Genomic DNA, 27,830 nt, shown 5'->3' with positions numbered 1-27,830 from the left:
ATGATGGCTGTCCTGTCTCCATAGCCAGGGCTGAGTATCGCTAGTGAGAGAGCGATGTGGCCTTTCCATAGGCATTTGCTAGCCACTGCAAGCACAGGATCGGCAGGGCCGGCCCATCCATGAGGCAGACTGAGGTAGCCGCCTCAGGTGGCAGAATTCAAGGAGCCCCTCCACGCCCCCCCCCCGCAGAAGCTTCTGGGTTTGGGCGAGATATCGCAAGTCCTCCATGAAATCACGCCCTGAGGCATCTCTTAGCCCCAGGAAAGCCAGCGCAAGGCTGCTGCCTGACCAAAGAGAGCCAACTCTGGAGAAGGAACAGAGGTAACTAAGACGGGTCCTCCCCCCCCCTCCTTCGGCGCATGCGCGTGAGGGCAGTTGGCAGCGGGGGGGGGGAATCTAGAGAGGACGAGAACATGCGCGAAAGACTGGCAGAGCGCATGCGTCGTCGTGTAGGAGTTAGAATAACGCTCGCGAGGGAGAACATGCGCGAAAAGCAGAGACGCGCACGCGCGTAGGGGAGAAGGGCCGTAGGCGCGTGCGCAGCAGCCAGCGATCCGGCGCCGCTCGGCTTGGGTGCGCGCGCGGTTGAGGACAGCGAAGCGGCGGCAAAGGTGGCGGCGAGTGGCGCGCATGCGCTGTTCCGGCGTCTGGCTTTTGAAGGGGGGGAGAGAGAGAGAGAGGGTAGTGTAAGGGAGGGAGGGAAGAGGGAGGGGGCGGGTATTTTGCTGCGTCACCGCCCGCTTGGAAGCCGCCGTTGCCTGAGAGGGAGCGAGGAGGCAGAGCGGCGGGAGGAGGTGAGGGGGGGGGGAGAGGGAGAGCGCGAGAGCGCGCGCGCGCAGTGCTTTGTGGGTAGCAGGCCTGAGCCTTTGAGCCCTGAGAAGGAGTCCCGGCCGCCGCCGCCGCCGCCACAGCCGCCTCCTCACCTTCGCCCGAGGGTCTTCCCACCCCGACGCCGCTGGTTTCTGGCCGAGCCCTTCGGAGAGACGGAGAGGAGGAAGAGGACACGCGCTGCCGCCGCCGCCGCCAACGCCGTCCGCCATGTGAGTGAGTGAGGCGGGGCGGGCTGAGCTAATCTGTTGCTGGGCCGGAGGAGGGTCGGGAGGGATTGGGGTCAGATGGAGGCAGATCAGCCGGGACGGAGCTCCCGGGGAAAGGGAGGAAATACGGCATTCTCTCCCGCTCCCCTTCGATGGTGTTTAAGGAAGGAGCGGGGGCAGAAAGCAGCCCCAGACGCGGGGCTTAACCTGCGCCAGCGCCCAGCCCACGCCTCTCGGCGCCCTTCCGGAGAAAGAGCTGAGGGGGAAAAGCGCCCCTGAGCAGGTGCAGAGTGCGCCGCGCTTCGCGCAGGAAGGTTCCCAGGGTCACGAGGGCGGCCGTTCCCGGGCACAGCCGTTCATTTTATACTCTGCACGTTTCCCTGTAGAGTTGAAGCGCTGCCCAGGCGTCCCCCTGACGGGCCCGGCGCTGGGAAGGTGGGAAAATGGGTCGTTATTGTGCGGCATCCGGAATTAGGAGGCGGAAGCATGTGCGAGGCAATGCCGGGAGGAAAATGGATGCTCGTTCAGGTCGGGGTTGGAGCTAGAAGTTGACATTCATTTTTGGAAGGGCTGTGAGGTGGCTTATTTTTTTTAGGTGCTAGGAGCATAGCTGTCAACCTTTACCCTTTTTTTAAGGGAAATCCTATTCGGAATAAGGGAATTTCCCTTTAAAAACGGGAAACGTTGACAGCTATGGCTAGGAGAGGCAAGGGCGTAAAGGAAGTTAGGCAGCAAGATTTGAGAGGGAAAGAAATAGCGCATCATGTGAGACCCGGAGCTGGTTGCAGTGGGTTGTGAGCTCTGGGACATAATGCATGTGGTTAGGGCTGGAATGTTGTAATATGACTCGCTTAACCCTGTACACTAAAGAAGATAGCCGTCATTGGGGAATAGGCATAGGAAGAGGGCAGGCAGGGCTTGGGAAAGGAAGTAAAGCTGGCATAAATAATGGGACTGTAACATACCTAGCGAGATGTTTCACCGGAGGAATAGTGGAAATGAGAAGTGTGTGGGCAAATCGTTTGCAACTGTTCCATTGCAAAGAGAGAGAGCTGAGATTGTACAGCCACATGAGTAAAAGGCAGAAGAAGTGCTTTTGCAGGCAGTAATATGCTACATCTGTAACTTTAAAAAAGATAATTTGTAGTGTTAATTATCTTATAGTAACTTTTGAACCCTCTGAGTTTGGGACCTTATGTCTTTTCCAGGGCTGTCTGATGTTGAGAGGCATGCAGAGGGCTTACACATGCACTGTGCCCTAACCACCTCAAGCAAGAATAATTTCTGTTCTGTTAGGGCGAAGTCATAAACACCTCTTGTTTCCAGTCAGGCTTACGAATGCCTATTTTCCTTCTCTTTCTAAAAATGGAGGGTACTACTGACCTTGCTAGGTGCTCTCCAGCTTTGAGGATATCTTTTTTTAAAAAAAGGTCTGGAATGACAAGCTTTGTTCCAGTATGGAGAGTGGTCTCCTGTTGGGCATAGAGAAGCTGCTGTCCTATCTCATTGTGGTTTGGGAAGAGCTACTGCCTTGTTTTAATTATGATTTCCTAGCATCATTACCTAGGAAGGTTCAGAGATGTCCTGTTGTGCTTCTCATGTAATGCCCCATGGGTTAGTTGAATTTGTGCCCCTGACCCACAGATCCTTGTATAGTGTGCAAAATATAGTATGATTGCATCTTGCATACTTGTGCATTTTCAACTGTACATGGTTGAAAGTCAGCCAGTTGAAATCCAGCAAATTACATGCAAGGCAGAGAGGTTAAAAGTTCCTTTTGCAATGAGTTTTCCCCTTGGTTTTGGGTATGTGTTTTTGCATATATGTGCCATCCCTGGAATGTAACCCCCGTGCAAGTCACACTTGTACTGTAAAACCTTGTGCGAACATTTCTATACACAACTATAGAGCAGATTGTTGATGCTTAGAGGTGGGTAGTTCAGACAGTGAAGATTAGAAGGCAGAGGGGCCAAACCAAAAGGCTTGAGAAACACTATTCTAGGTAAAATGAATTGTAAATGAAAGGTGAAGAAACAGGTAAAACATGTTGCCTGAAAGCTGTTAATGAAATAAAATGTTATTTGATATGCAAACACGTGCACTTATAACTCCACTCAACAGTCTTGCAACAACAAAAGGTGGATCTGGAGGAAGGAAGGAACTGAGACATTTTGCCTGTGCTCATTATTGGTACCATGACCAAATTGCTTCTAATTTTGTCTTGAGTGAAGAAGTTAAAGTGGTCTAGAAGGAAGACAGACTCTAATGACTGGTGAAATGGCCTTGCTAACAGTGACTCAGTTCAGAGGTAATGACAAATAATAGACAACTTTTTGCCAGAACCTTGGGCCTGTTCAAACATGTTCCCAGTTTGGTCAAGCAATAGTTTGTGCAAGCAATCTGAAATGTGCAAACTGTGTTTTGCTTCCAAATCAGAATTGGAAGCCCACTTCAGACTCTGGTTTTCAATTCCAGTATTTAGGCAATTGATGCCTTTTGCAATCAGCCATTTGCAGGATACATATATACCTGTAAACAATGGTTTAACCAAGGGAGCAAGGATGGAAATTCAAGCATTTAGGAAGGCGTATGCATACTTGAGGCTAAGATCGAAATGCCCAAACCATGATCTTCTCTTTTGTAAGAATTGAGTCGTTGTCACCAGAGAATGCCCATCTGCAAGTCTTTAGACAAACTTGTTCAGCCATTATCAAGCAATATGTCATTATGCATCCAGAAAAGTAGGCTTTGTTTTTTTAACCTTACTGAAGCTATAGTTGTAATATAGAATTGCAGCAGTTATTCCTCCTCCCACTTTCTCTATATTACTAAACAGCCCCTCTAAAGGTAAGTCAACCTCCTACATAGTTGATGCTGATTGAAATCGCCAACATGTTCATGTAGGACTTGGATCCAGAGTCCTTAATTGAAAGCAAATGAAATAATTAGCTGTGTTGACAGAAATACATACGTTGAGAGACAGTATGAGAATGGGATGCTCTTAGCAGGCATGCATCTATTTGTCACTTTAAATACACTGGTTATGGGTCCACAAACAGTCGCCCCCCAAATAACTGCTTAAGCATTCTGGAATATGGCCTCTAGTTCCCTAACACTGATTCAGTTTAAATGTTACCCATGGTTCTGTTCAAATGAAACATGCATCTTCCTCCCCCCCCCTTTTGATCTATTATAATATCTGTCAGGTAGGATCAGAATACACATTAAAAAGCAAAATGAAATGGTTCTTCTGTGTAAAGGAAACGGAGTGGCAAATAAGGCAAGTGAGGACATGTGTATACAAAAGGAACTTCCATCACATTGTAGTGTGACCAATTTTAAGAACATATGGCAGCAAGGGGCAGGTCTGAGCGCTTTTAAGTTCTAAAGAACAAAATTAACTGACAGTGGTCAATGAAGCTATGGGGAAGAAGGAAACTGCTTCTCTCCCTCAAACAGTAGAGTGTATTCTGCACTGCAATGCTGTCATTGTGTAAAACCATTTTAATTTGTCCTATGCTGTATAAATGAATAACTGCCATTTACTATTGTGTAAAAAAAAAAACCAAGCAATACATTTGGAGCCATGGTTGTGGTGAAGGAAAAACCTGTCTCTACTGCTGACATTGGATAGCTCAACCTCCACTAAGTGGGACCAAGTGGGGAGAGATAGAACAGGTCTGTGTATGCAGAGCACACACTTGTCTTATATCTCATAAGAAATCCTTGCTATAGTATATAGACACTCTCTGCCCATCATTATTGACATTTTGCTAGCTCTGAAGAGCTGCCAAGAGGTTGCTTGGGAAGGAACTGCTCTTCTACAGCAGGAAAAAAAAAATCATCCACAAACCCTGATTTACCAGTACTATGCTGTTTCCCTTTGCTTCTTGAAAGTAATGAATATTCCTAGCAACTTCAAGGGTAGAAAATAGCCAGCACAAGAAGGTAGTGGGACAGGCAGTTTTAAATGCAACAAGGGCTGAGATGAGGCTTCAGCTCTTAGCAACAGAAGCACATTCAGGTAAGTATCTGTTACCCCTAGTAAATGATACACAACAGGCTTTGTTGAGTGGGTGGGAATGAAGCTGCTGTGTGGCTACATAATACTCAGTGTTTTGTGATATGATGTGCAATCAAGGTATCAAAAGTTGTGGGGGGGGGAGTGTGCATGGAGTCTTAGGGGTTTAAGTACAAATTTAGTGATGCATGTGTGAACTGAGATATGGTGTACATTAGTGGTTCCCCATTGGTGGGTTGCAGACCTCAGGGTGCCCATGTAACCCACCCAAGGGGTCCGTGGCACCAATCACATAACAAAAACTAACATAGAGATAACAAAATTTTCAAGTAGGGAGGGGGTCTGTGTCTTGGCTTTTGAAAACGGGGTCCACAGTACTCATCTTACTGAGAAACACTGGTGTACATGATTGTGTGATTGAGGAAATTGAGAACATAGGAAACTGCCTTATATTGAGACAGACTGCTGATCAATCTATTTCAGTATTGTTTTACTGGCTGGCAGTGGTCTTGTAGGATTTTGGGCAGAGTCTTTCCTAGCCCTGTCTAAAGATGCCAGAAATTGAATCTTGGTCCTTTGCACACAAAAGGTATGTGCTCTACCATTGAGTTTGGCCCTTTACGTTGTAGTTGGAACTTATGTGGGATGTGTGGCTTTGCATGTAAATGAGGAGAGATATGTGGACTTCAGAGTGCACATGATATGTAAGGCTTTAGTAGTAATCATATTTAAAATGTAGTAGGATGCAAGCCAATTCTCCACCCACCTGAGGTTTAATTGCAAGTTGTCCCCTGTCTTCTTGTAATTTGTTTTTATTAAAGTGTGTTGTTTGTCTGAGGCCCCTCTGGGTAAAGCAACTTATGATTGCACTCAAAGTGAACTTACCCTAAATCAAGATTTATTTTATGGTTTGTTTTATCTTAAAGGTTCCAGACCAAATATATAAAATTCTTGTAAACCATGCTTAGTTTGGGGCTTTGTTTGATCTTGCTAAATCTAGAGCAGATACAAAGAACTGAAAGCAAGATCTCAATGTTGCCAACAGATCATACCTTTTAAGCATAGAGGGCACAAGCCAAAAACATTGCTTTGTAGAGCACTGGGTGTTGAGTCTGAATCAAAGAACTGCTCAGTACGGCACATCAGTGCTGCTGCTGAGATCTGCTCAATATCTGCAGTTGACTAGAACTACACTTGCATCTAGCAACAACATCTGAATGTTTAAGCAACATTTGAGGAGTGAGCATGTAGGGGATCTGCTGGTCCCAGCCAATGTATGCCTTCCCAAACATATTATGTTGAATGAGAAGTTCTGAAGGAGACTTCTAACAGTGCTGAAAAGCCTCCATGCAGTTTGAAAACCTGAAAACGCAGGGTTCCAGATTGCACATATGCTTGTGTTCAGATGATCTAAAAAGAGAGCAAAAGCTTATTTAGTCAAATAACATGTTGTTTAGTCGTGTCCGACTCTTCGTGACCCCATGGAGCACGCCAGGCACTCCTGTCTTCCACTGCCTCCCACAGTTTGGTCAGACTCATGCTGGTATCTTCGAGAACACTGTCCAACCATCTCGTCCTCTGTCGTCCCCTTCTCCTTGTGCCCTCAATCTTTCCCAACATCAGGGTCTTTTCCAGGGAGTCTTCTCTTCTCATGAGGTGGCCAAAGTATTGGAGCCTCAGCTTCAGGATCTGTCCTTCCAGTGAGCACTCAGGGCTGATTTCCTTCAGAATGGATCGGTTTGATCTTCTTGCAGTCCATGGGACTCTCAAGAGTCTCCTCCAGCACCAGAATTCAAAAGCATCCATTCTTCGGTGATCAGCCTTCTAATAACATACTGTGTGAATAACACCCTTTTGATATTACAAGCCCCTGAAACGTGTTGAGTCCAGTTTGTACTTTAAAATGCCTTTGAGTATCTTTAATAATAGCCAAATAAAGATGTGTTAGAAAACGGGGTTAATAGCTGATAAGAGCCCATTAGCTCTGGAGTTGAACTGGTGTTCTTTTCCATCTAAAAGTTCCAGGCCCCCTTGTATTCACAACACACTGCAATAAGCAGTTCTGGATAGGAGACGGGAGATTATTGAGGACCATCAGAGTAAAATAAAAAGCTGTACAGTGGTACCTTGGTACTCAAATGGTTTTGCTCCCGAACAAATCGGCTCCCGAATGCAGCCAACCCAGAAATGAGTGTTCCAGTTTGCGAATGTTTTTCGGAAGCTGAACATCCAACTCGGCTTCCAATTGAGTGCAGGAAAGCTCCTGCAGCCAATCAGAAGCTGTGCCTTGGTTTTTGAACCGTTTTGGGAGTCGAACAAACTCCCAGAATGGAAAACCAAGGTACCACTGTATTTTAATCAGAGCATTAGGGACTAGGTACAGTGCACAGATGTGTTGAAAATCCATTCAAAGAGGAAGTAATGGTGCAAGCATATATGTAGCTTTTTGGATAGCTTACTGGTTTGATTGCAGCAGCTAGTCTGTCATGCTGGCTTTGCTTTTGTTTATGTCAAGACCATGGCAACAAAAGTTGACTGTTCTGTGGCTTCAACACACACCATCCTGTTCATCAGAACTTGTTAGTCTGTTACAAATTTGAAGTTTTATATTTGTACTTCCAATTCTAGGATGTTCAAAATATGTGGTACTATACTGTGCCCTGGTTCTTAGACTTATGAGCATTTTGGGAGTTGGTTTTGCCATTCTCAGGCTTTTATCCATTGAAGTACAGTGGTACCTCAGGTTAAGTACTTAATTCATTCCGCGGGTTCATTCTTAACCTGAAACGGTTCTTAACCTGAAGCACCACTTTAGCTAATGGGGCCTCCCGCTGCCGCCGCGCCACCGAAGCACGATTTCTGTTCTCATCCTGAAGCAAAGTTCTTAACCTGAAGCACTATTTCTGGGTTAGTGGAGTCTGTAACCTGAAGCGTATGTAACCCGAGGTGCCACTGTAATGGCACAAGCGGAATGACTTCTGCTCATGCAACAGAACATCCACTCCCTCTCATACCCCTGTGTGCCCAACAGATTTGTTTTGAGGGGATTCCCCCCAACCCTCCAGAGCAAATTGGGGTGGGGTTACGGGGGAGGAGAGGAAGAAGAAGAAATTCCAGTCCGTGGGTGGATGTCATTTTGCTTGAGCAGTGATTGTTGGATTAAACCCTGTGTCTAACAGCTTATGGTATCCTTACTGTAGCAGCCTTTTTAAGGAATGTTACCAATATGTGAATGACAATGGCAGCATGATCATGGAGATCCTAGTTCTTGTAGTCATTGGCTCCATTTGAGTTCTGTCATGCTGTAAACTCAACAACATTATCTCATGAAGGCCTAAATTTGTATAAATTGGGCTTATGATTGCATGTATTTTTTTAATTAGGAAATTCCAGTTATGACTGACAAGATTAACAAGGATTAAAATATATTCAACTGAAATAAGATTTATAATATCAGGAAGCAGTTCTCAACCTCTGGGTCCCCAGATGTTGTTGGACTACAACCCCCATCATCCCTGAGCTCTGGCCTTGCTAGTTAGGGGTGATGGGAGTTGTAGTTCAACAACATCTGGGAACCCACAGATTGAGAAAGGCATGTAATCTTGTAGTTTAGAGACCAGCAAAGGGGGGGGGGGAGGCTACATGGTGTTTTCCACTTGATACAAAGTAATCTGACATACTTACCTTTTCATGTCTTTTAAAAGGTGGTTCCTGTCCACTTGGAACTTATTGGCAATGCTTAGTTTCATAATGGTAATAGCAAAAAACCCCTAGAACAGCAGTTGGAAAATAATTTGTATGAATAAAGAAAGTGGTTACATTCTCCTGTAAACTATATGGAGAAATGAACTAGAGTCAGTGTGGTGTAACAATTAGGTTGGGCTATGCCCTGGGAGACCAGAATTTGAATCCTCACTCAGCCATGAAGCTCACTGACTTCCCTTGTGCCAGACACTGTCTCTCAGCCTAACCTGCTTCACAGGCTTGTTGTGATGATAGCATGGGGAGAGGAGAACTATGTACATCACCCTGAGCTCCTTGGAAGAAAAAGTGGGAGAAATAAATACATTATTGAAGGCCAGCTATAAAAACTGCTAACATTCCTGAATGCATTCTCTTTTTCTATTTCAATTTTTTACTTGATAGAATTAAGTTTATTTTGCTGTCCAGTTTAAACACATGAGGCCGACACTTTTGACAAGATGGAAATAACTAAAAATATTCAAATTATAATTTGTTCACCATATTTGGGGGACCTAAACCTAAACAATGGGTGGGGAGAAGCCCATATGAGGACAGTGCAGAAGTCTTCTGTCTTTGTATTGTATCATCATGGCCACCATCTACCTAGTGCAGGGGGGAAATGCAGTCAGGTGTGGCATGGGTGTCGGCGTTAAGCTAGGAAATTCAAGAATTCTTCTTTGGTGTTGACAGCTTCAATGCAAATCCTTGACTGAAAATGGAGTGGTGCCATAATGCATTGCGTTTTCTGAGAAACTGGATTATGAACATGTCAGTAGCTTGCTGCTGATTGTGTAGATCACAGTGCTACTGGTTTTCAAGCAAGCATTCTTTATTTCTGCAATTTAATGGTGCATTTCAGCTCATGTTTTAGTTGATCAGCGTTTCCTCTTTTGGTTCTTATTCAGAAATTCAAAACTCTGATAGAATATTTCTCAGGTTAGAACACCAAAGGATTATATTGGCTTGTCTGTGACAGAGCTTCTTCTGAAACATTTAGGTGTGTTTTTTTGGTAACATTCTTTGCTGCTGCAGGGATAGTTCCTTTGAGCTTTTCTGTTTAAACATTAACGTTTTCTTATTTAAATGCACTACTTGTGAATCTACTTCCCTCCTTCTAAGGATTTCGTAAAGACAATGGGCACCATATTTATGGTGCTGTTGCCTTCACATGTGTGATTGTGCAGCAACACCTTAGCACTAGACTAGAATTTAAAATGATGTGCATATTGCTCATCTTCCTGACATACTGGAAGACCCGCTGAAATTAAAGCTACCAACAAAACACATGTTCCTATCAAGTTTCTGTGTTTCAAGTCAAACACCTTGCTTGCAGTGAAAACCTGTTCATATCTAATCAGAAGTAAGTCCCATTAGGCTCAGTGAGACTTAATCCCATTGTGGGAGGGGCGGGCTCTGGACACCTGCATAAGACAAGTAGGTGCTTGGCTGGGCGCCCAGGATTCTTCAAGTTCTTTGAATACTGTTGCAGTCTTGCTTTGCTGTAGATAGCGAAACTTGTAGCAAAAAAAAGAGAAGCTGCTAGGAAAAGCTGCTAGTGTAACACAAGCATCATACTCATTTGAGTCATTTGCTGCTTTATGTCAAGTTGTTTGCTGTGTACATTTTTTCTCTAATACTCCAATTACCTTTCTAGGCAGCCTGCTTCTGCGAAGTGGTATGACCGAAGGGACTACGTCTTTATTGAATTTTGTGTTGAAGACAGTAAAGATGTTAATGTAAATTTTGAGAAATCCAAACTTTCGTTCAGGTAAGCAAAACACCCAACAGTTGAGCATGAACAGAGATCACATGCATGTGTTTCAACTGGATCCCGTTCTCGAGACAGTGTTAATATTTGTTTCTCATTTTCCTACAGTTGTCTTGGAGGAAACGATAACTTCAAGCATTTAAATGAAATTGATCTTTATAATTCAATTGATCCAAATGTAAGTTGCTTTCATATATCTATGGCATGCTTAATTTTAGGGTGTAAAAAACCACAGGACTTCACTTTGTTAGTAAGCCTATAAGCATAACCTGTAAATAGGTGGTGGTGACTCTTGCTGCCGTTTAGTGTGCAGTTTGATTACAATGAAATAGTTAAAATATTGTACTCAGTGTTTGAAACTCCCATTGTTCTAGGCACATTTTGTGATGGGATTTCATTAAGGCGAGCAGTTTCTGATTAAAACTGCAGAGTAGAAGGAAATGTGGACCTTTTTCTGCCTCCCCACTTTCATATATTATCTGAAGATTGGAGAAGAGACCCTCTTGGGGGGGGTAGGCAGGGAAAGGACTAGACCATGTGAAAAATGAACATAATATTTTAGCTGCAGTTCATTCATTTTCAGGTTTGTATTCTTGTTATAAAAAAGTGTGCCTAGAAATTCCATTGTTGAGCCCATAACATAGGTTTAAGGTGCCTCCTAGCTTTCATATCTCAGTTTCTAACACTGATTGTACTGAATCCTGTAAAAGCATGTAGCCTCCTGGGAAAGCTAAAGATGATGTAATGTTTGATTGTGTTGCACCTAGTAGACAAATTACCAACTTAATTAAGTTATTATTGATTCCTCTAATTCTTCGATTATGTATGTATGTGTTACTAAGTTCTCAAAAAGAATTGGTAACTACCATTAGGGAGTAGAGTATGAAGCTCTGTTTCTGTCCATTGCTGCTCAGCTTCTGTTGCTCTCAGTCTTCAAGGCATTTAATTGCATCATTACACATGGCTCAGAGTCTTCCCTCTGCCTGCTTTGCCTAATTACTTTTGGAGGAAACCGCAGTGGAAGCATGATGGCAAAGCTTACACAGTACTTGAGATTTTATGACCATTTAATATTTGATATTATGCTTTGATCATTGAGGGTAGGGGTGCTTGACAAATGTGGGGTGGTTAACTCCAACCATTTTGACTACTGACACGTGTTAGTAGTCAAAATGCAAGTAGAAGACAAATTGCCACTGTAGTAACTGCAGGCTCCCTCATGGCAGTGAGGTCTAGTTCTCATAAACATTATGATGAACCTGTTTCTCAATTGTACCATTTCTATAGCTTCTCAAAATATTCAGTGTACCAAGAAAGCTGGGATGTCAGCAAGAAGGCTAACGCAGCTTTTTGAGTGTTTTCTTAATATGAAGGTACACAGTTGTGTGAGCCCTCATCTGTAGCCTTGTGTAAGAATCGGGCACATGCTTACTATGTTAAAGGAACTTCTTTTCTTTTCAGGAATCCAAGCATAAAAGAACAGACAGGTCTGTCTTATGTTGTTTACGAAAAGGAGAATCTGGCCAGTCGTGGCCACGATTAACGAAAGAGAGGGCAAAGGTAAATCTTTATTCATGACAGTACTCTAACCTCAATATGGTGTATCTCAAGTTTTTTAACGTGCCCCTGTTCTAAATGTACTTTCTGAGGGCTCCAGCCTAGGACTATTCATTCTCCATTTGAACATACAGAGATTCTCACAGGCAGTTACAATGCACACTAAGACCTACTTTGTATAAGTTCTGTGGTTTTGCGGCATTTATTTTACATTAGACGGGGAGAATAGGTTAATTCTGAAGATCTCTCTCTCATGTACCCAGAAACATTCAAAGTATAGTAGCAGACCACCTGGCTGCTGTTCCTCAGATCAGGTTAGAATGAAGTGAGCTGTTGCCTCCACTGATTTATTTGGGATTGGTGAAGATACTCTGCTGAGAGTTTGCCCAGTTCCTGGCTGGTAATGAATGCTCTCATTCTGTGTATAATGCCCCCGAAACTTTGTGCCCTGTTCTAGAGTCTGAAAGCCTAGCCTATAAACAAATCACTAAAATTATGATTTGCAAGTCAAATTATCTTGACTTTTTTGTGTAATCCTCATCCAGGAGTCATATTTTGAAACCATTAGACTTATTATTAATTCATTAAATTTGTATACCACCCTATACCCGCAAGTCTCAGGGTGCTTCACAACATAAAATCACAATATAAAAGCACAAAATACATAATAAAAAATAAAATTATAACCCCTGCAAGTAGAGGGTTAACTTGTAGAACAAAGTTAAGTAATTTTCCCTAATGAATTAAAATACTCATTGGGTAGAACAAAAGTCAGAAGAAATGTGTTACTTCAATTGAGAGCTCTTAAAGCTCCTATAGACTCCATCCCATCCCTATTTGCCTAACTTGCCTGTGACCTTATTTCTATATCCACAGCTCAATTGGCTCAGTGTGGACTTTAACAACTGGAAAGACTGGGAAGATGATTCTGACGAAGATTTGTCCAATTTTGATCGCTTTTCTGAAGTAAGCAGAACATTCTGCGGTTGATGACATAGCTTAAATTATTGGGCATTGATCTTGATCTCACCGAAGTTTTGATAGTTATTTTGGCTCCTTTTCATATATACTATCTTTACTTGCTTGATCAAAACAAAAAACACGACTTTACTTAATACTCCCTTGCGTCATTTAGATGATGAACAACATGGGTGGTGATGAAGATGTAGATTTGCCAGAAGTAGATGGAGCAGATGATGTGAGTAGCTTCCCTGTGATTGGAACTTTCAGTCTCCTGCTTGAGGCTGATGTCAATACTTGATGTATATTGACATTTGTATAGTGTCACTGTTTGGAAACTCTGGGTAGTATTCATTGATGTGCTTCTGCTAATGGAAGGACTTTCTGCTGCACACCCGAACTTCCCTTACCCACAGCTTCCTAAATCCGCCCGGGGAAGGGGTGTCCCGCTAACCTCCAGAGCAAATTTGGGTAGGTCATGTTTTGCACAAATACTGCCCTTTTATGAAACTTGAGAATAGAACTGGGCAATATACCAATATGTTGTCCAAAACAGGTTTAAAAGTCCATATTGTGATATCTGTTTCATAATTTTTGAACTGGTAATATATTGCGAATCGTGTGTGCACATGCTATGCAAAAATCATGATGGGGGAAACCGTGAAGCCAGCCAATGCCTCAACATAGCTCCATCCTTATTTCAGACATCGTGATAATATCAGTATATTGTGGTCTTTAGCTGGTAATACGTTGCAGTGTTGAAAACCAGGTATCGCCCATCCTTACTTGAGAGTTTATTCCTGTATCCAAACTCTACTTAATATGCTCATTTGGTAGGAGACTTATCTGCATCTAAAATGTGATATGCACAGTTGCATATAAACTTTGAGTCCAAATTTTCTTGGTGTTAATGTATAAAGTAGGCTTAACTCCATATCAAAATATATCTAACCTTTGTTCTCAGCATCAGTGATGGAGGAAGCCGCTTGAGCGCCTGGGGCAGCACACCCAGAGGTGGGGCGAGCCACCCATAGGAGTGGGGCACACCATGGGGCCTCGGAAGTCTGCCTGCCTCCTCCCACTCAGCTGCCCTACAGCTGGGGGGGAGGCAGCAGGTGGACCGTTTTGGGCAGCGCAGAGTCTGCGTGCGCCCAAGCCACGACGTCTCTCCCAGGAGAGACGCGTGGCTTGGGCACACTGCAGGCCCCATGGTGAGTGCCACCCGGCATTTTGTCACCCTCCTCAGTGGTGATACCCTGGGTGGCTCATACCCACCGCACCCCCCTTCCTCCACTCCTGCTCAGCATAATAATTCCAGATATGTAGATACTTGCCTGTAGAGGTCCACAAAGTAATTTTGCAAATATTGTGCTATGGCTTGCTTTCGTAGCTGGCTTTAATTGCTAATCATCTGTGCTTCTGTCCTAGGATTCACCAGACAGCGATGATGAAAGTAAGTTGACTATTGTTCTGTGTTTACTTACCATATACATCCAAAAGAGTTAGACAAAACTCTTGGCACTTCTCATGAATATTTACAAAGTTGTGCCTCCCATACCTCATTAACATTTGCCTGACAAAGATTGCCACGGGCCTCCTATCCTGCTATGCTACTTGGGTGGTGGAGAATGGAAGAATATTCTCCCTCAAGGTGACTTTACCCTGGGAAAAACTTGCTTTGCACTTGCATCAAAAGAGGGTGGGGTGGAAAAGCTCTTGATGGATGGCAGGGCATAGATTGAACTATTCTGCCTACACTCTTGTTTCTAGAGTGGAGCTGGTCATGTTAAATTCTGTATTAGTAATTGAAGGGCTTTCTTCTGCGTTCTTGTAACTCATGCGTGACTGGGCACACAGGAGAAGTACCTACATGATTTTATTTGTATGCCACCTTTCCGCAGTTCAGACCATGCTTACAAAATGAAGAAAATACTTCACTACAACTTAAAGTAGTCAAAACCAATAAATTAAGCACAACAAAATCTAAACCGAAAGACCAATACCCCCCCCTCAAAATACTGCAGCCCAAGAGTCTGTTCAGCAGCCTCAGCTTTTGTAGCTGCAGTCAATCAGGGCCTCACCCTCCCAAGCCAGATGGAAAAAGACCTGCAAGGCAGGGAGCAGGTCTTCCAGGACTTAAAGCCAAGATGCTAACTTGCTCCCCGATCTCCAGCATCAAGATGGAAGAGAAATTGTAAACATGTTCAAGTTTACCACTGCAGTCCTTTTGAGGCATGCTTCTGTGAATGCACAATCTCCACTTCATTTTTCCCTGTGATTACAACCATTATGAATTTTTCATATACACTATACTCTCAAGGTGCTGCGAGTTGCAGCTACCTAGAATAACTTGGTGTAAGAGGCATAAGAGAGTAATCTTTCAGAATTGGCCAGAATAATGGTTTGTAACACCACTCAGGGACGTCGTAAGCATTAGCCTGGCTGTTTAGATGGCCTCTGTTTGGGTTCACAACAACACCCCCCTCCCCAAAAAAATATGGCAGGTAGGGAATAAACATTTTTCATTTCCACTGTGATAGAGAAAATGTGTGAAAAGTAGGAGAGGCTTTGGTTAGCTTACCCAGACATCTGTGTGCTCAGGGGAGAGGCTGTGTACTGCTGGACATACTTTTTACCAGAAGTAGTAGCATTGGGTACATGGCTCTGTGGGTATTGATGTATTTTTGTCACAGTAACTCTAGTGGGGCATATTACTCACATCTTTGAAGGTGAGACTGTTCTTCAAAATTGTTAAAGCTAACAATAACTTAGTGCAGACTTCCTCAGCTGCTATCCTCTCAGTGTTTTGGACTACAACTCATCAATGACTATGGTGATGAGAGCCTGTAGCCCAAAACATGTAGAAGGCACCAGATGTTGGTGAAAGCTGTTTCAGTGCATTAATTCTAGTGCTGTTGCCATACAGTATTCAATGTTTGTTTTGTTTTATTTCAGAAATGCCAGACCTGGAGTAAAGGGAACCTGCTATCTTTTGGGGGTTTAGGGAAAGAACTTCATCACAACATTTCATAATTGAGATAAGAATTCCTGAGTTGATAGCTCTAAAGGCAGAAAATGCATCCTTTAACTCATCTTCAATCTGTTTTAAGCAGCTTCATTGATGATTGGTGCGTACCATTGTTCAGGGCAGTCTTAAGCTACGTGAGGCAATAATGTTATGCATGAAAGGTTTTCCAGACTTCCAAAAACAAAACAAAAAAAGCCACACACAAACAATTGAGGTATAGGCAATCGAGAAAAAAACAGTTGCAATAAAAGGGTTTACAACGCCTCTTTGCCTCATCATCAAATATAAAAATGGGAAAACTCTCAATTTACATGAAGTGGTAAACATGTACTTTCCCCCTCACATTGTGGACAGCAGGTAACTTAGAACGTTTCAGATTTTATGCCTGGAACAGAACTGGCTGAAGCAATGTTTTAATTGGCTTTCAAAATTTAAACTGGTAACATGCTGTACCTTTTGGGGTGTCTTCAGGGTATGTTCCACTAATGTTTAATGCTCTTCACTTTGTTGTATTTAATCACTAGTTAGTGTTCAAGATATCCTAGCTAAAACTAGCAGTCCCTTTAAAACTTAAAATGGGTGAAGCCTGTACATTTGGTTGTTTGATCCTCAAAGCTCTTACATCTCAGTATGGAGGGGTTAGAGCCTGTACGTTGTTGCTTGTCAATCTGTACATTTAGACCAAATTGTATTTGCACTGTTGGTATGAAAGCGAGTGACAAAATGTTAATACACTATTGGATCTTCTTTTGGGGTTTTATTTTTTTTTTGACCAGTTTATGATAAGCCTAAAAACCTCAATTTGTGTTCAAAGCAGTGGGGATTTTTTAATGTCTACATTATTTCTAATAAACTGTTGAAGACTCCATGGCTGTCAACTGTCTGGCTGGCTGTAACTTCATGTATTCTTACTATTTGTTGGAATGGAATACTTAATTTCTAGTTGGAATAAAAGTGTGGGACTATTTCATCTGTTTGAAGGAGGAAAATTGTAATATTCCCAGGCAAGTCTTTTAAAAAAAAAAAAGGATCTGTAAGTTGTGGGTACACTGACAGTTTTAAAAAAAATGTTGTGATTTGACTAAAATAAAAGCAAGTTTGTCCTCCTTTAAAAACGGTGAGCTTCTGCATTTGACACTTGTTTTCTGCAATACTTTTTTAAAAAAGGGTTCTCAAGCTAAATATGTGTGACTGAGGTGGGACACTTGGAGTTTGATATAGGCTGTTAATACTGAAGAAACATTTTTTCCATATATACTTCAGTTCCCCCAACTCTTAACATGCACTCCAAATGCACACAGTTCCACACCTTTTTTGACTATTGCATCAAGGGTCCTCAGTGAGCTTGCGTTTTTAGGAAGGTGTCGAATTAAGGAATTTGGGGGATTAAATTATTTTGATTTCATAGAAGTGCTGCCTTCTCAACCAGACTTTTCCCTTTAATAGTATCAGATAGATATAACATGAACTTAGACTTGCCACTGGTTTCCAACTTGGCAGCTGCTCTGAAACCATAAACATCTAAGTTAAGTCTTAAACAAAAGGCTGTTAAGAGACTATTGATCTGAGATGCAAACAAGCATGGGGGGGGGGGGGAATCACTTGTTAGTGAAATGTAGTTTATGCCCTGAGGATAGGTCATCATCTTGTCCAGAATGTCCTTGTCTGCAGCCCCAGGGCAGAATGAGCTCCAAGAAGCTAACCTTGCTGATTCCCTTGCCAGAAGTAAACAAACTTCAGTTTTTAAAGGCTATTGTTGGAGTCTTAAACCAAAATTAAGTCCCTCAAATGTGGGAATGGAACAGAGAGAATATATCAGTACATCTGAATTGTTTCTTAAATTCAGAAGCATGTGATTCCGTTGGTGTTGGCTTATTATGCTATTTGTTGCAAACAGCTGTGCTGTATGACCACCTTGCATCTGATGTGCCTCCACTGAAGTCAGTTGCTGGAAGACTGAAAGCCTAGTAGAGAATATTTGTGGGGAAGCAGGGTAGACAAAAAAACAAAACGAGAGAAGGGAGGGCTGGGACAGATAGGGATGTAAAGAAGTGAGTGCTTAAGGAATGTGTTAAGGAAAGGCCAGAAGAAGTTAAAAATTTAATATGCTTTTCTGTGACTCTAAACCCCAAGGGGCTGCCAACTTGGGCAAGTGCCATGGTTGCTGTGAAGGCCTTCACTGGCAGCTGGATAGGGGGGCCAGACTGAGCTTTCTTTAAGAAAAAAAGTCTCTAGAATGTAAGTGGTGAAGCAAACCGTACAGATAACCTAATCAGTTTTGTGAAATGAACCTTCTTGGTTGCTTCTGCCTATCAGCGTTAGAGCTACAATAAGTAGATACCAAGCAATCCTGCTTCTTTCTTATTTTCTAGTCCTTGGAATCTCTAGTTTCCCTTTTTTCCATATAAACCAGGAGGCATCTTTCCTGTGGTGGGTTCATCTCAGATCAGGTATTCTCTAGAAGTTACTTTCTGCAAATACTACTACGCAATAAGTGTGAGTAGATGTTTGTCCCCTAAACGCCAATGCTCAGTTGGTAGAACATGAGACTCTTAATCTCATCATGGGTTTGAGCCCCATATTGTGCAAAATATTCCTGCATTGCAAGGAGCTGGACTAGATGACTCTTGTGGTCCGCTCCAACTCTACAATTCTATGATTATAAGATTTGGCTTGTAGTCTGTGCAGGAGCCAAAAGATCAGGCACTCATTAAGAATTCAGTGTATATTTAACTTACAGTACAATAGCTACACAGAATTAAATACTGGCGTTTAAAGGGACTTACTCCCAAGTAAGTAGGTCCAGGATGGCAATATTGGCTTTGGTTTAGGGTTGGCATTTGGGAAAAACAGGGTTCTTGTACCTTAAGACAAATTCCACACATTAAGCCATTTCTAGTATGGGAATACAGTTGTGGGAAAATCTTCACCATGGCTGTTCTCTTAATTTTGTATTATGCCTTGCCCCTCCCGTGCAGCAGCCATTTTGTAACTGGCTCCCACTTGGTGAAAGGCAAACCATCCCAAGACTCTTGGTGGGATTGGATCTGCATATGTCTAATAGTCTACATCAGAGTTGGTGTGTATTTTCCCATACTTCGAACTTGATATGTAGCGTTCTTGCCCAAAAGGTTGGTGGTTGCTGGCGCAGCCCTTTTTAAGTGTCTGAAGTTAAGAACGCAAGCATATTGAGTCTGGGTGCAGCTTATAATCTTGAAAGAGCTTCACAGCTAGGGCATCGCCGGGTGCTTCCTAGCATCTGTTAATCAAAATAATGCTGTTTGAACATGGGAACTGTATTTTTCTGGCTGATTATTGCAAATAGACTTAACTTCCATATGTTATGAACCCATTAAAAGCCCTTTATCCTAGAAAGTGAATTCCTCTACTGAACTATGCACAAGACTGCATTGTGTTCTGCAAATCAAGGAATTGGATCTGGCAAATCACATTTAGCACCCTGGGAATATTTGCTTGATGTGAGGCATGGTTTGGGAAACTTTTTCAGATTCAGGCTGCATTGCCTCCTAGGGAATCTTCCCAGAGCATCATGCTAGTTGACTGGGGTGGTGGAGCAGACAGAGGCACCCCATAAACCTACTTTCATACATACACATACCCATCCATTCAATTCTACCTTGTCTTCTGCTGCTTGTCGTCCTTAGCTCCACCCCACATGACAATACACGTTTAAAAATGCTCCTATTGGTGCCAATGCAAACGTTTTTAAAAGCCTAATTGCTATATGTAGAATGAGGGAGATGGCGACTTGTAGTGGGAAGGCACAGTGAGGGGAGAGTTAACCTTTATCTCACAAGCTGTGACTCCATTAAAATCCCACCTACCTGTAACAATAAATCTTCTAAAGTGCTTTCATGCACACCTATAGGACATTTTCCAAAGTCTGAATTACTGTGTGGGGTAGTAAAGCTGAGGTGTTGTTGTTTTTTTTAATTCTTCAGTTTTCCTTCTACTTATTAGGTGCAGCACTTCATATTGTAAAACCTGATATTGGAAGCAGAATCATCAAAATATACACAACAATCAGACCTGTGTAATTTGCGATTTCAGATTTTTTAAAATGAAAGGTATACTCTGGTCCTGTTGTATGGTGAAATATTGCATCTTTAAGCCGTTCTGTAATCGTAAGAGAACATTGGTGTATGCTGAGAGAAAGCGCTTTGAATTTATCATCCTAGTAGCTAATACTCCGTTTTTGGGTAGATACCAACTTAATCAACACTGCAGCGGGCAGTTGATAGATGGTTAAAGCTGCAAAAATTAAAGTACTTTTTACTATCCCAACAGAAAGCCCTTTAGCATACAAGAGAGAGCATGGACTGGTTTTAATGCAGACTCAAGAATTGGGCTACAAGATAGATGTCTTATTTAGAGGTAATAGCAACCCAAACTGGCTAAGCAGGAAGGAGCAAGTGGTGCCAGGAGCTAACCCATAGTTTGACCGAGCAATATGCATGAAACCAGGCTTGAGGTTTCTCTTTCCCCAAACAAATCCCAAGTGATAAGCCAATAACAAATCCTTGGTTATAGTTCATGGTTCGTTGAAGAGTAAGGCAAGTCGTGACCCTGTGTTTGATTACATGTAACGCTAAGCCAAATCATGGCTTAATTCCCAGTATTGTAGCAGCAGCAGCAGCATGAACTGGGAGAAGTGATGTGGCTATGATTTTCTAACTGCACTATTATTTTAATTAAATTTCTATACCACCCTTCATCCAGCTATCACATGGCGGTTTACAATATGAAAGCACAATAATACGTACTACAAGAACAATATCCCCCACATATATATTTATTAAATATTTATGAAGTATTTCTGATGTTGCCTACACCTAGGGCGTAGCTTTGCTGATGTATCTGGCCCATACTGCTTCAGATTGCAGGTGGAGGCTCCCATTGTTAAAATCTTATGCACATGCACCTCCGCATAGAAAGCTAGAATGGCAGGTGGAAGACTAGGCTAGAGAACACTTTCCTGCTCTCTTGCTTTCAGTATTAGGTGGGTGGTGTACAGAGGCACCTTTGACACAGCACCTAAACAAAGACCACTGAGTAAGCTTACTGGTCATGGAATAAGAGGAGAGATCTTCTTGTGGATTGGTAACTGGCTAAGAAACGAGAATAGGAATAAGTGGACAGTTCTCCCAATGGATGGATGTAGAAAATTGGGTAAAGTGATGCATACTGGGAATGAGATCATGGGTTCATAGTGAATAGTTAAATGAAGATGTTGACCCAGTGTGCGGCTGCTGCGAAAATGTGAACTCCATGCTAGGAACCAATAGGAAAGGAACCGAAAATAAAACTGCCAGTATCATAATGCCATTATATGGATCTATGATGTATTCCAAGTGCAGTCACTGTAGACTCCTCACCTCAAAAAAGATGTTGTAGAGCTGGAAAGGGGCAACCAAAAGGATGAAGCAAATCCCTCCAAGGAAAGGTTGCAACATTATCACGTTTGGAGAAAAGGCAAGTAAGAGGAGACATGATAGAAGGGTCTAAAATGGGTCAAAAGAGGTTCTTCTCCCTCTCTCAGAACACTAGAACTCAAGACATCCAATGAAGCTGAATGTTGCAAGATTCAGGAGACCAAAAAAATCAGAAAATACTTCACACAGTATAGTCAAACTCTGGATGTTTGTCTGTTTGTCCCCTTTAGGGGCAGATAGACAACAGAAGTGGCAAATAGATTAAAATTGCTTTTAAAAGCTTGACTCTGAGGACCTCATGTGTAAGTCACCTGTAATGATGGGACACTAACGTAAAAGGTAAAGGACCCCAGGATGGTTAAGTCCAGCCAAAGGTGCCTATGGGATGCGGCACTCATCTCGCTTTTCAGGCTGAGGGAGCTGGCGTTTGTCCACAGACAGCTTTCCAGGTCATGTGGCCAGCAGGACTAAACCACTTCTGGCGCAATGGAACACCGTGACACTATCCAATGCTAGTCCTACTCAAAGTAGACCCATTGGAATTAATAAACGTGACTAACATTTTACAATTTCCTGCTTTTTCACCATATAGGTCTCAAAGCATTTTACAGCAATAGAATAATATGCAAGATTTAAAACAAAAAATTGGGTCCATTAATTTTAATGGACCTACTCTGAGCAGGACTAGCATTGTATGCAACCCATGGTGCTCCAAAAGCTTTGGTATCTGCTGCAAACTATTAACACCTAGCCATTTTAGTGAAATCTTCCAGATACCTGGAACTCTGCTGGATAATAGATCATTCTGAGCAGAGACTGCGATGATAGGCTTTCACAAATCAAAATATACTGGTTGGGGAGCAAAGCACAGAGATATTGTGTGTGTGTGTGTGGAGACTGGCAACTAATTTGATAGAGTAACTATTTTTGTAATCCACACTTCAACAAGCCTACCTTTTAACTCCAAGACATACTACTCTTGCCTCAAAGTGTTTGTTACCTCTCTCCAACAACACATCTGACCATGATAACTTGTCCCTTGGTTTTCATGGCAGACAATGCAGTCATTTGCATGACTCAAGGTAATGCAAAACATTCACCTAAGCCCTGCCAAGGCCTGATGACACAATCTACACAAGTCATTACTTTGGAGAAGAACTCTGTGAAGGAAGAATAGGTTGCCTTCCTACTACCCTCCATTGTTTCAGCTAACTTATTGTCACTGTAGTTGCTTTACTTTCATTGCTGAACCAGCATGGTGCCCACTGGATGCAGTGAGACCCCAGAAAGTGAAAGCCAGTAATCCTCAAACATTTTCTCTGGGCCACACTGATTTTTTTATTGATAAGAAATATATTGGAAAACAAAAAGAAACAACTCCGAGCAGTGCTTAATTTAGAACACAGAACACAGCTATTTTATAATATGACCATGAGGCATCCAGAAAGTATAAAACAATGTAGGTACATAAGGACACGAATCATTCCTAAATATAGTTTAGATATTTCTTTGATTGTCCTTGAATCTTCCCACTACACTAGCCATCCTCTCCTTGTGCCACAGCCTTTGAGAACCACCGGCCTTCATCAGTTGGCAGGACTTCCAAGTTTGGGAACTGAGCGCCACATTATTGGTCCATGGCTTTTGTAAAAAAGCGCTCGTACCAATAACAGTTAATTGTAATCAAAATATATAATAATAATAATAATAATGTCCAGTAGCACCTTAGAGACCAGCGAAGTTTGTTCTTGGTATAAGCTTACGTGTGCATGCACACTTCTATCTGGTTGGTGTTTTATATATATATACCGTATTTTTTGCACCATAACACTCACTTTTTTCCTCCTAGAAAGTAAGGGGAAATGTCTGTGCGTGTTATGGAGGAAATGCCTATGGGTGGCATGCCTACGGATTTTCCTCCTCTAAAAACTACGTGCGTGTTATGGTCAGGTGCGTGTTATAGAGCGAAAAATACAGTATATAATTTTGACTGCGTCAGACCAACATGGCTACCTACCTGAAGTTAATTGTAATGTTGATGATGGTGATATCAGTTGCTTCAGCTGATAAGATTATTGAGGACAAATGTTCTGATAACAGTGTTACCAATGTGCTCGTCATAAAAGGATATTGTCACCTGTCACGAATGACCGTCTCTTCTGTCATTACAAGTGAAGGTTGTACTGAGAAGCACTTTAAAAGGGACAAGTGTCCCATACCCATTTCTGAATAAACTCCCTCTTTAAAAGTAGAATCTCTCTTAATTGCTTGCACTGTAATTTCCTCAACATTACTTTGCCCAACATGCTGGTCAGTTGAAACAGAGAGAAGTGGTAAGTACAGGGCTCATTTTGGCACCTATGCAATAAAATGCTATTGGAGCAAATACATTTTGAAACAGCAACCAACCTAGAAGCCACTAGAGGGCAATCTGTACAATCGTTTGAGCCAGGCTTTATTAATCTTTTTTTTCTTTCCGTATTTGTGTCTTTCTTATTTGTATGGATTTTGTTGCAAAACCACCCAACAGCAGTATATAAGTACTGTAAATTAATAATACAAATAACACAAGTTGTTGTTTTTGGACAATATTTGAATGATTGCTTCTCCAAATGAAAATAAAAAAACCTTTGCACATACAAAAGCCAAGCAGCAGGAATAAGCACTCTAGCCTAACCTGCTGCTGCCATGCTGGATTTTTAAAAAAAATGTGTGAAGGAATCCTTTTATTGGGGTTTAGCCCTGCAAGTCCCTACCTGCAGACTGAAGTGCTACTTTCAACAAGACACAGGCATGCTTCCTAACTGAGAATGTCTCTTACCAGATTTCAAGAACAGTTGGCTACTCCTAACACTGGAGGGCAGAACTGTTGTTTAAGAAACTGTTTAGCAGAAACAGCAGAACCCCACAGCGTCTTGAAGACTAGGGTATAGCAAGGCCTGAGTTTTCATGGACTCAAATCCACTTGCTGTAGATGAAGTGGCCCCAAGTCCACAAAAGCTTGTCATAATAATACATTTGATCCTCTTTATATATATAGTTTTTATTAAGTTTTCAGTTTTACATCTCCAATTAAACATCTTTCATTATACCATACATTCAGTGACTTCCCTCCTTCCCCTTCCATGGTTCATTTAATTTATCCACCATTCCTACATATTTTATTATAACCATCTAATTCAGTTCTCTTATCTTACATCACTTCCACATTTATAATAATAATAATAATAATTTATTATTTGTACCCCGCCCATCTGGCTGGGTTTCCCCAGCCACTCTGGGCAGCTTCCATAGAAACCAAAAAGTACACTAAAAGATCACGCATTAAAAACTTCCCTGAACAGGGCTGCCTTAAGATGTCTTCTGAATGTCAGGTAGTACATTTATTATACTGTTGAATTTACTTTAATACTGTCAGCGTTTTCAGCTGTGCACAATTATTTTTCCACTTTTAAAATACCTGATCTTGCTCTCTTCTATTCATTAGACCAGCTAACTCCGCATATTCTATCATGTTATGTTGCCAATCCTCCTTACCTGGGACCTCTCTCACTTTCCATTTTTGGAAAGTTTTTGCACTTTGATTTGCCATTTGGGGATGTGATTCTATAACATCCACCTGTACTTAATGTGACATAGTGTATTGTGGAAATAACCTATAGGGAGTACCTGACCTCAGATGAACCCACTACATTAAAGATGCATCTTGGTTGCTAGGGAAAAATGAAAGGCAAGCTACCAAGACCATTAAAGACTGCTAGAAAATAAGAGAGAAGCAAGACAAGGGTGTGGCATCCAGACAGGCTATTCTTCATTTGCTTTAGGTGAAAGCAAATGCAACGTAACAGTGGGTCACAGCAGGGTCTTCAACCATCATTTAAACAGCATATTACTTTTTACAAATATACTTTCATCTGTCACCTTATAAAAAACACACACACTTTAAATTACACATGCAAACATGTGATGGGGGGGCATGTGTTGGGGATGCCACAGGCACTATTTAATAAGGGCTCTCCACAGCTGGTTTTCCTTGACTCAAGCAGCATCACATTGAAGACTTCCAGAACCAGTTTGTTTTGATTTTCCTTTAAAGACACTGCCAAGTTCTGTATTGAATTTGGTGAGTGTTTTCCAATAGAACACACTGCTCTTTGAATGCTATGCTACAGGTTTCCTTGCAGTAACCGTGTTTCTCCCAAGTTTATACTATTACATTGATATACTGCCTTTTCTCCAAGGGCTTAATGTGACATGCAAGGCTCCCCCACCACATCTATTTTATCCTCCAGCAACCTTGAAAGGCAGGATAAGGCTGAGAGTGACCGGCCGAAGGTCAACCTGTGGCTTTTATGGGAATCCAGGTTCTTGCAGTCCTAGCCTGATGTGCTAACCATGGCACATATACCACACTGGCTCTGCTATTGAAAACATTGTGCAGCCTCTGCCCTGAACATTTTACAATCAGTATGTTTGAACGTATTACGGAAAAGGAAGGGATTAGTAATGCACTAAGGCTAAGCAACTTGCCTCTCTCACAAAGGAGGTGTGTGTGAGAGAGTGAAAGGCGGGAACTGAACCCAAATCGCCTTCACCGTACACACAATAATCCCTTCATCTCCTGTTTGGTTTCTCATGCCTGCAACCCCACAATTCCTATTCATGAACTTGTCATCTGCATATGTGCAACAACGGTCTCAAATGGACACCCCTCAACTTAACTGCAAAGGGAACCCAGCTTGCCTTTTCAAATTGGATGGAACCTAGCTTGAGGGAAAATGCACCACGCTGAAGCATTTCTCAAGAAATTACAGGATATGGATTGTGGCGAACTTCTTGTGTAGTTGGCTTCAAACACCAGTAGTGAGAATGCACTGAAGTCAGTGTAAAGAGTCATGTGTACACAGCCTCAAACAAACACCAAAGATGTTGCAGTAAAGTGATAAGCACTATGAAGGGTACTTCGGAAAGATCTACCGTATTTTTCGCTCTATAAGACGCACCAGACCACAAGACGCACCTAGTTTTTGGAGGAGGAAAACAAGAAAAAAAATATGCTGAATCTCAGAAGCCAGAACAGCAAGAGGGATCGCTGCGCAGTGAAAGCAGCAATCCCTCTTGCTGTTCTGGCTTCTGGGATAGCTGCGCAGCCTGCATTCGCTCCATAAGACGCACACACATTTCCCCTTACTTTTTAGGAGGGAAAAAGTGAGTCTTATAGAGCAAAAAATACAGTATATACTGGAGAATTTCATTTATTGAGGTCAACCAATCTGAGTTCTCTTTTAGGAAGCTGAGTTCTATATATCCTTATTTCAAATATGTTTGATGATACCTTGAGCATTTCTTTTCAAAATGGAAAGGCAGGTATACATATTTAATAGCAGCAATGCATAGTTCTCCAAAGCCACATCTGGAAAATGCTTGATGTTTTTTAATCATTCCTCAGCGATTACTGCAGTTGTCAGGTTGGGTTACCAGCTGAGATCAGAGCCAGAGTTAAGGTGGTGCAGGCAGTTCCTCCTCACAGGGTGCCAAGCCAAGGGAGCGCTAATAATAATAATGGACAGTGAAGACCAGTTGAATTCAACTATGTGGTGTGGCACTCCTTTGTCTGCTGACAGCTTTTCAGGGTCATGTGGCCAGCATTACTAAACTGCTTCTGGCACACAGAACACCGTGACAAGTGTCAGAGTGCATGGAAATGCCATTTACCTTCCTGCTGCAGCAGTACCTATTTATCTACTTGCGCTGGCATGCTTTCAAACTGCTAGGTTGGCAGGAGCTGGGACAGAGCAACGGAAGCCCACCCCGTTGCGCGAATTCAACCTTACGATCGGCAAGCCCAAGAGGCTCGATGGTTTAGACCACAGTGCCACCTGCATCCCTAATCATCATCATCATCAATAATAATAATAATTATACTGTTATGTATTGAAGTTCTCACCTTGGCCACCAGGAGTATTGTGTATGTAGTTTTCACTCAGGTCCACGTCAGTTATTTTAGGCGGGAAACCCTGGGTTGTTGTTGCTACAATGTTGACAGCCGGCTGCCTATAAAAGCAGGCCGGCTGAGCTGTTTGCTGTTCAGTTCTGTTCCAGCTTACAAATAAAGAGCTGCTTTGGAGAAATCGCTGTGTCGTCTGCTATGTCTACCCACTATTCAACAAATACCACCACCTATATTTATATGGGTACCAACTGAGATGTTTTAAAAAGCAACTGCACCAAAAGGAAATATTTGAAAATACAAAAATAAAAA

General features: G+C 42.3%; 2 protein-coding genes across 2 annotated transcripts in view; one reads left to right on the top strand and one right to left on the bottom strand.

The window, feature by feature from the left end:
- The window catches only part of LOC308470975 (retinol dehydrogenase 7-like), a 267,166-nt gene that overhangs the window by 214,538 nt on the left and 24,798 nt on the right, over positions 1–27,830 (bottom strand). The gene's annotated exons all lie outside the window — the stretch shown is intronic.
- PTGES3 (prostaglandin E synthase 3) lies at positions 864–17,230 on the top strand. The gene is made up of 8 exons (XM_080995113.1): positions 864–1,040; positions 10,457–10,570; positions 10,679–10,748; positions 12,032–12,130; positions 13,004–13,093; positions 13,263–13,325; positions 14,516–14,540; positions 16,043–17,230. Coding segments are annotated over exons 1-8 (483 nt in total). The 5' UTR covers positions 864–1,038; the 3' UTR covers positions 16,063–17,230.

The sequence above is a fragment of the Podarcis pityusensis genome, assembly GCF_964106645.2.
Source record: "Podarcis pityusensis genome assembly, chromosome: 2".
NCBI lineage: Eukaryota > Metazoa > Chordata > Lepidosauria > Squamata > Lacertidae > Podarcis > Podarcis pityusensis.
The sequence above is the reverse complement of the archived record's forward strand: the minus strand, read 5'-3'. Positions and strand labels throughout refer to the sequence as shown.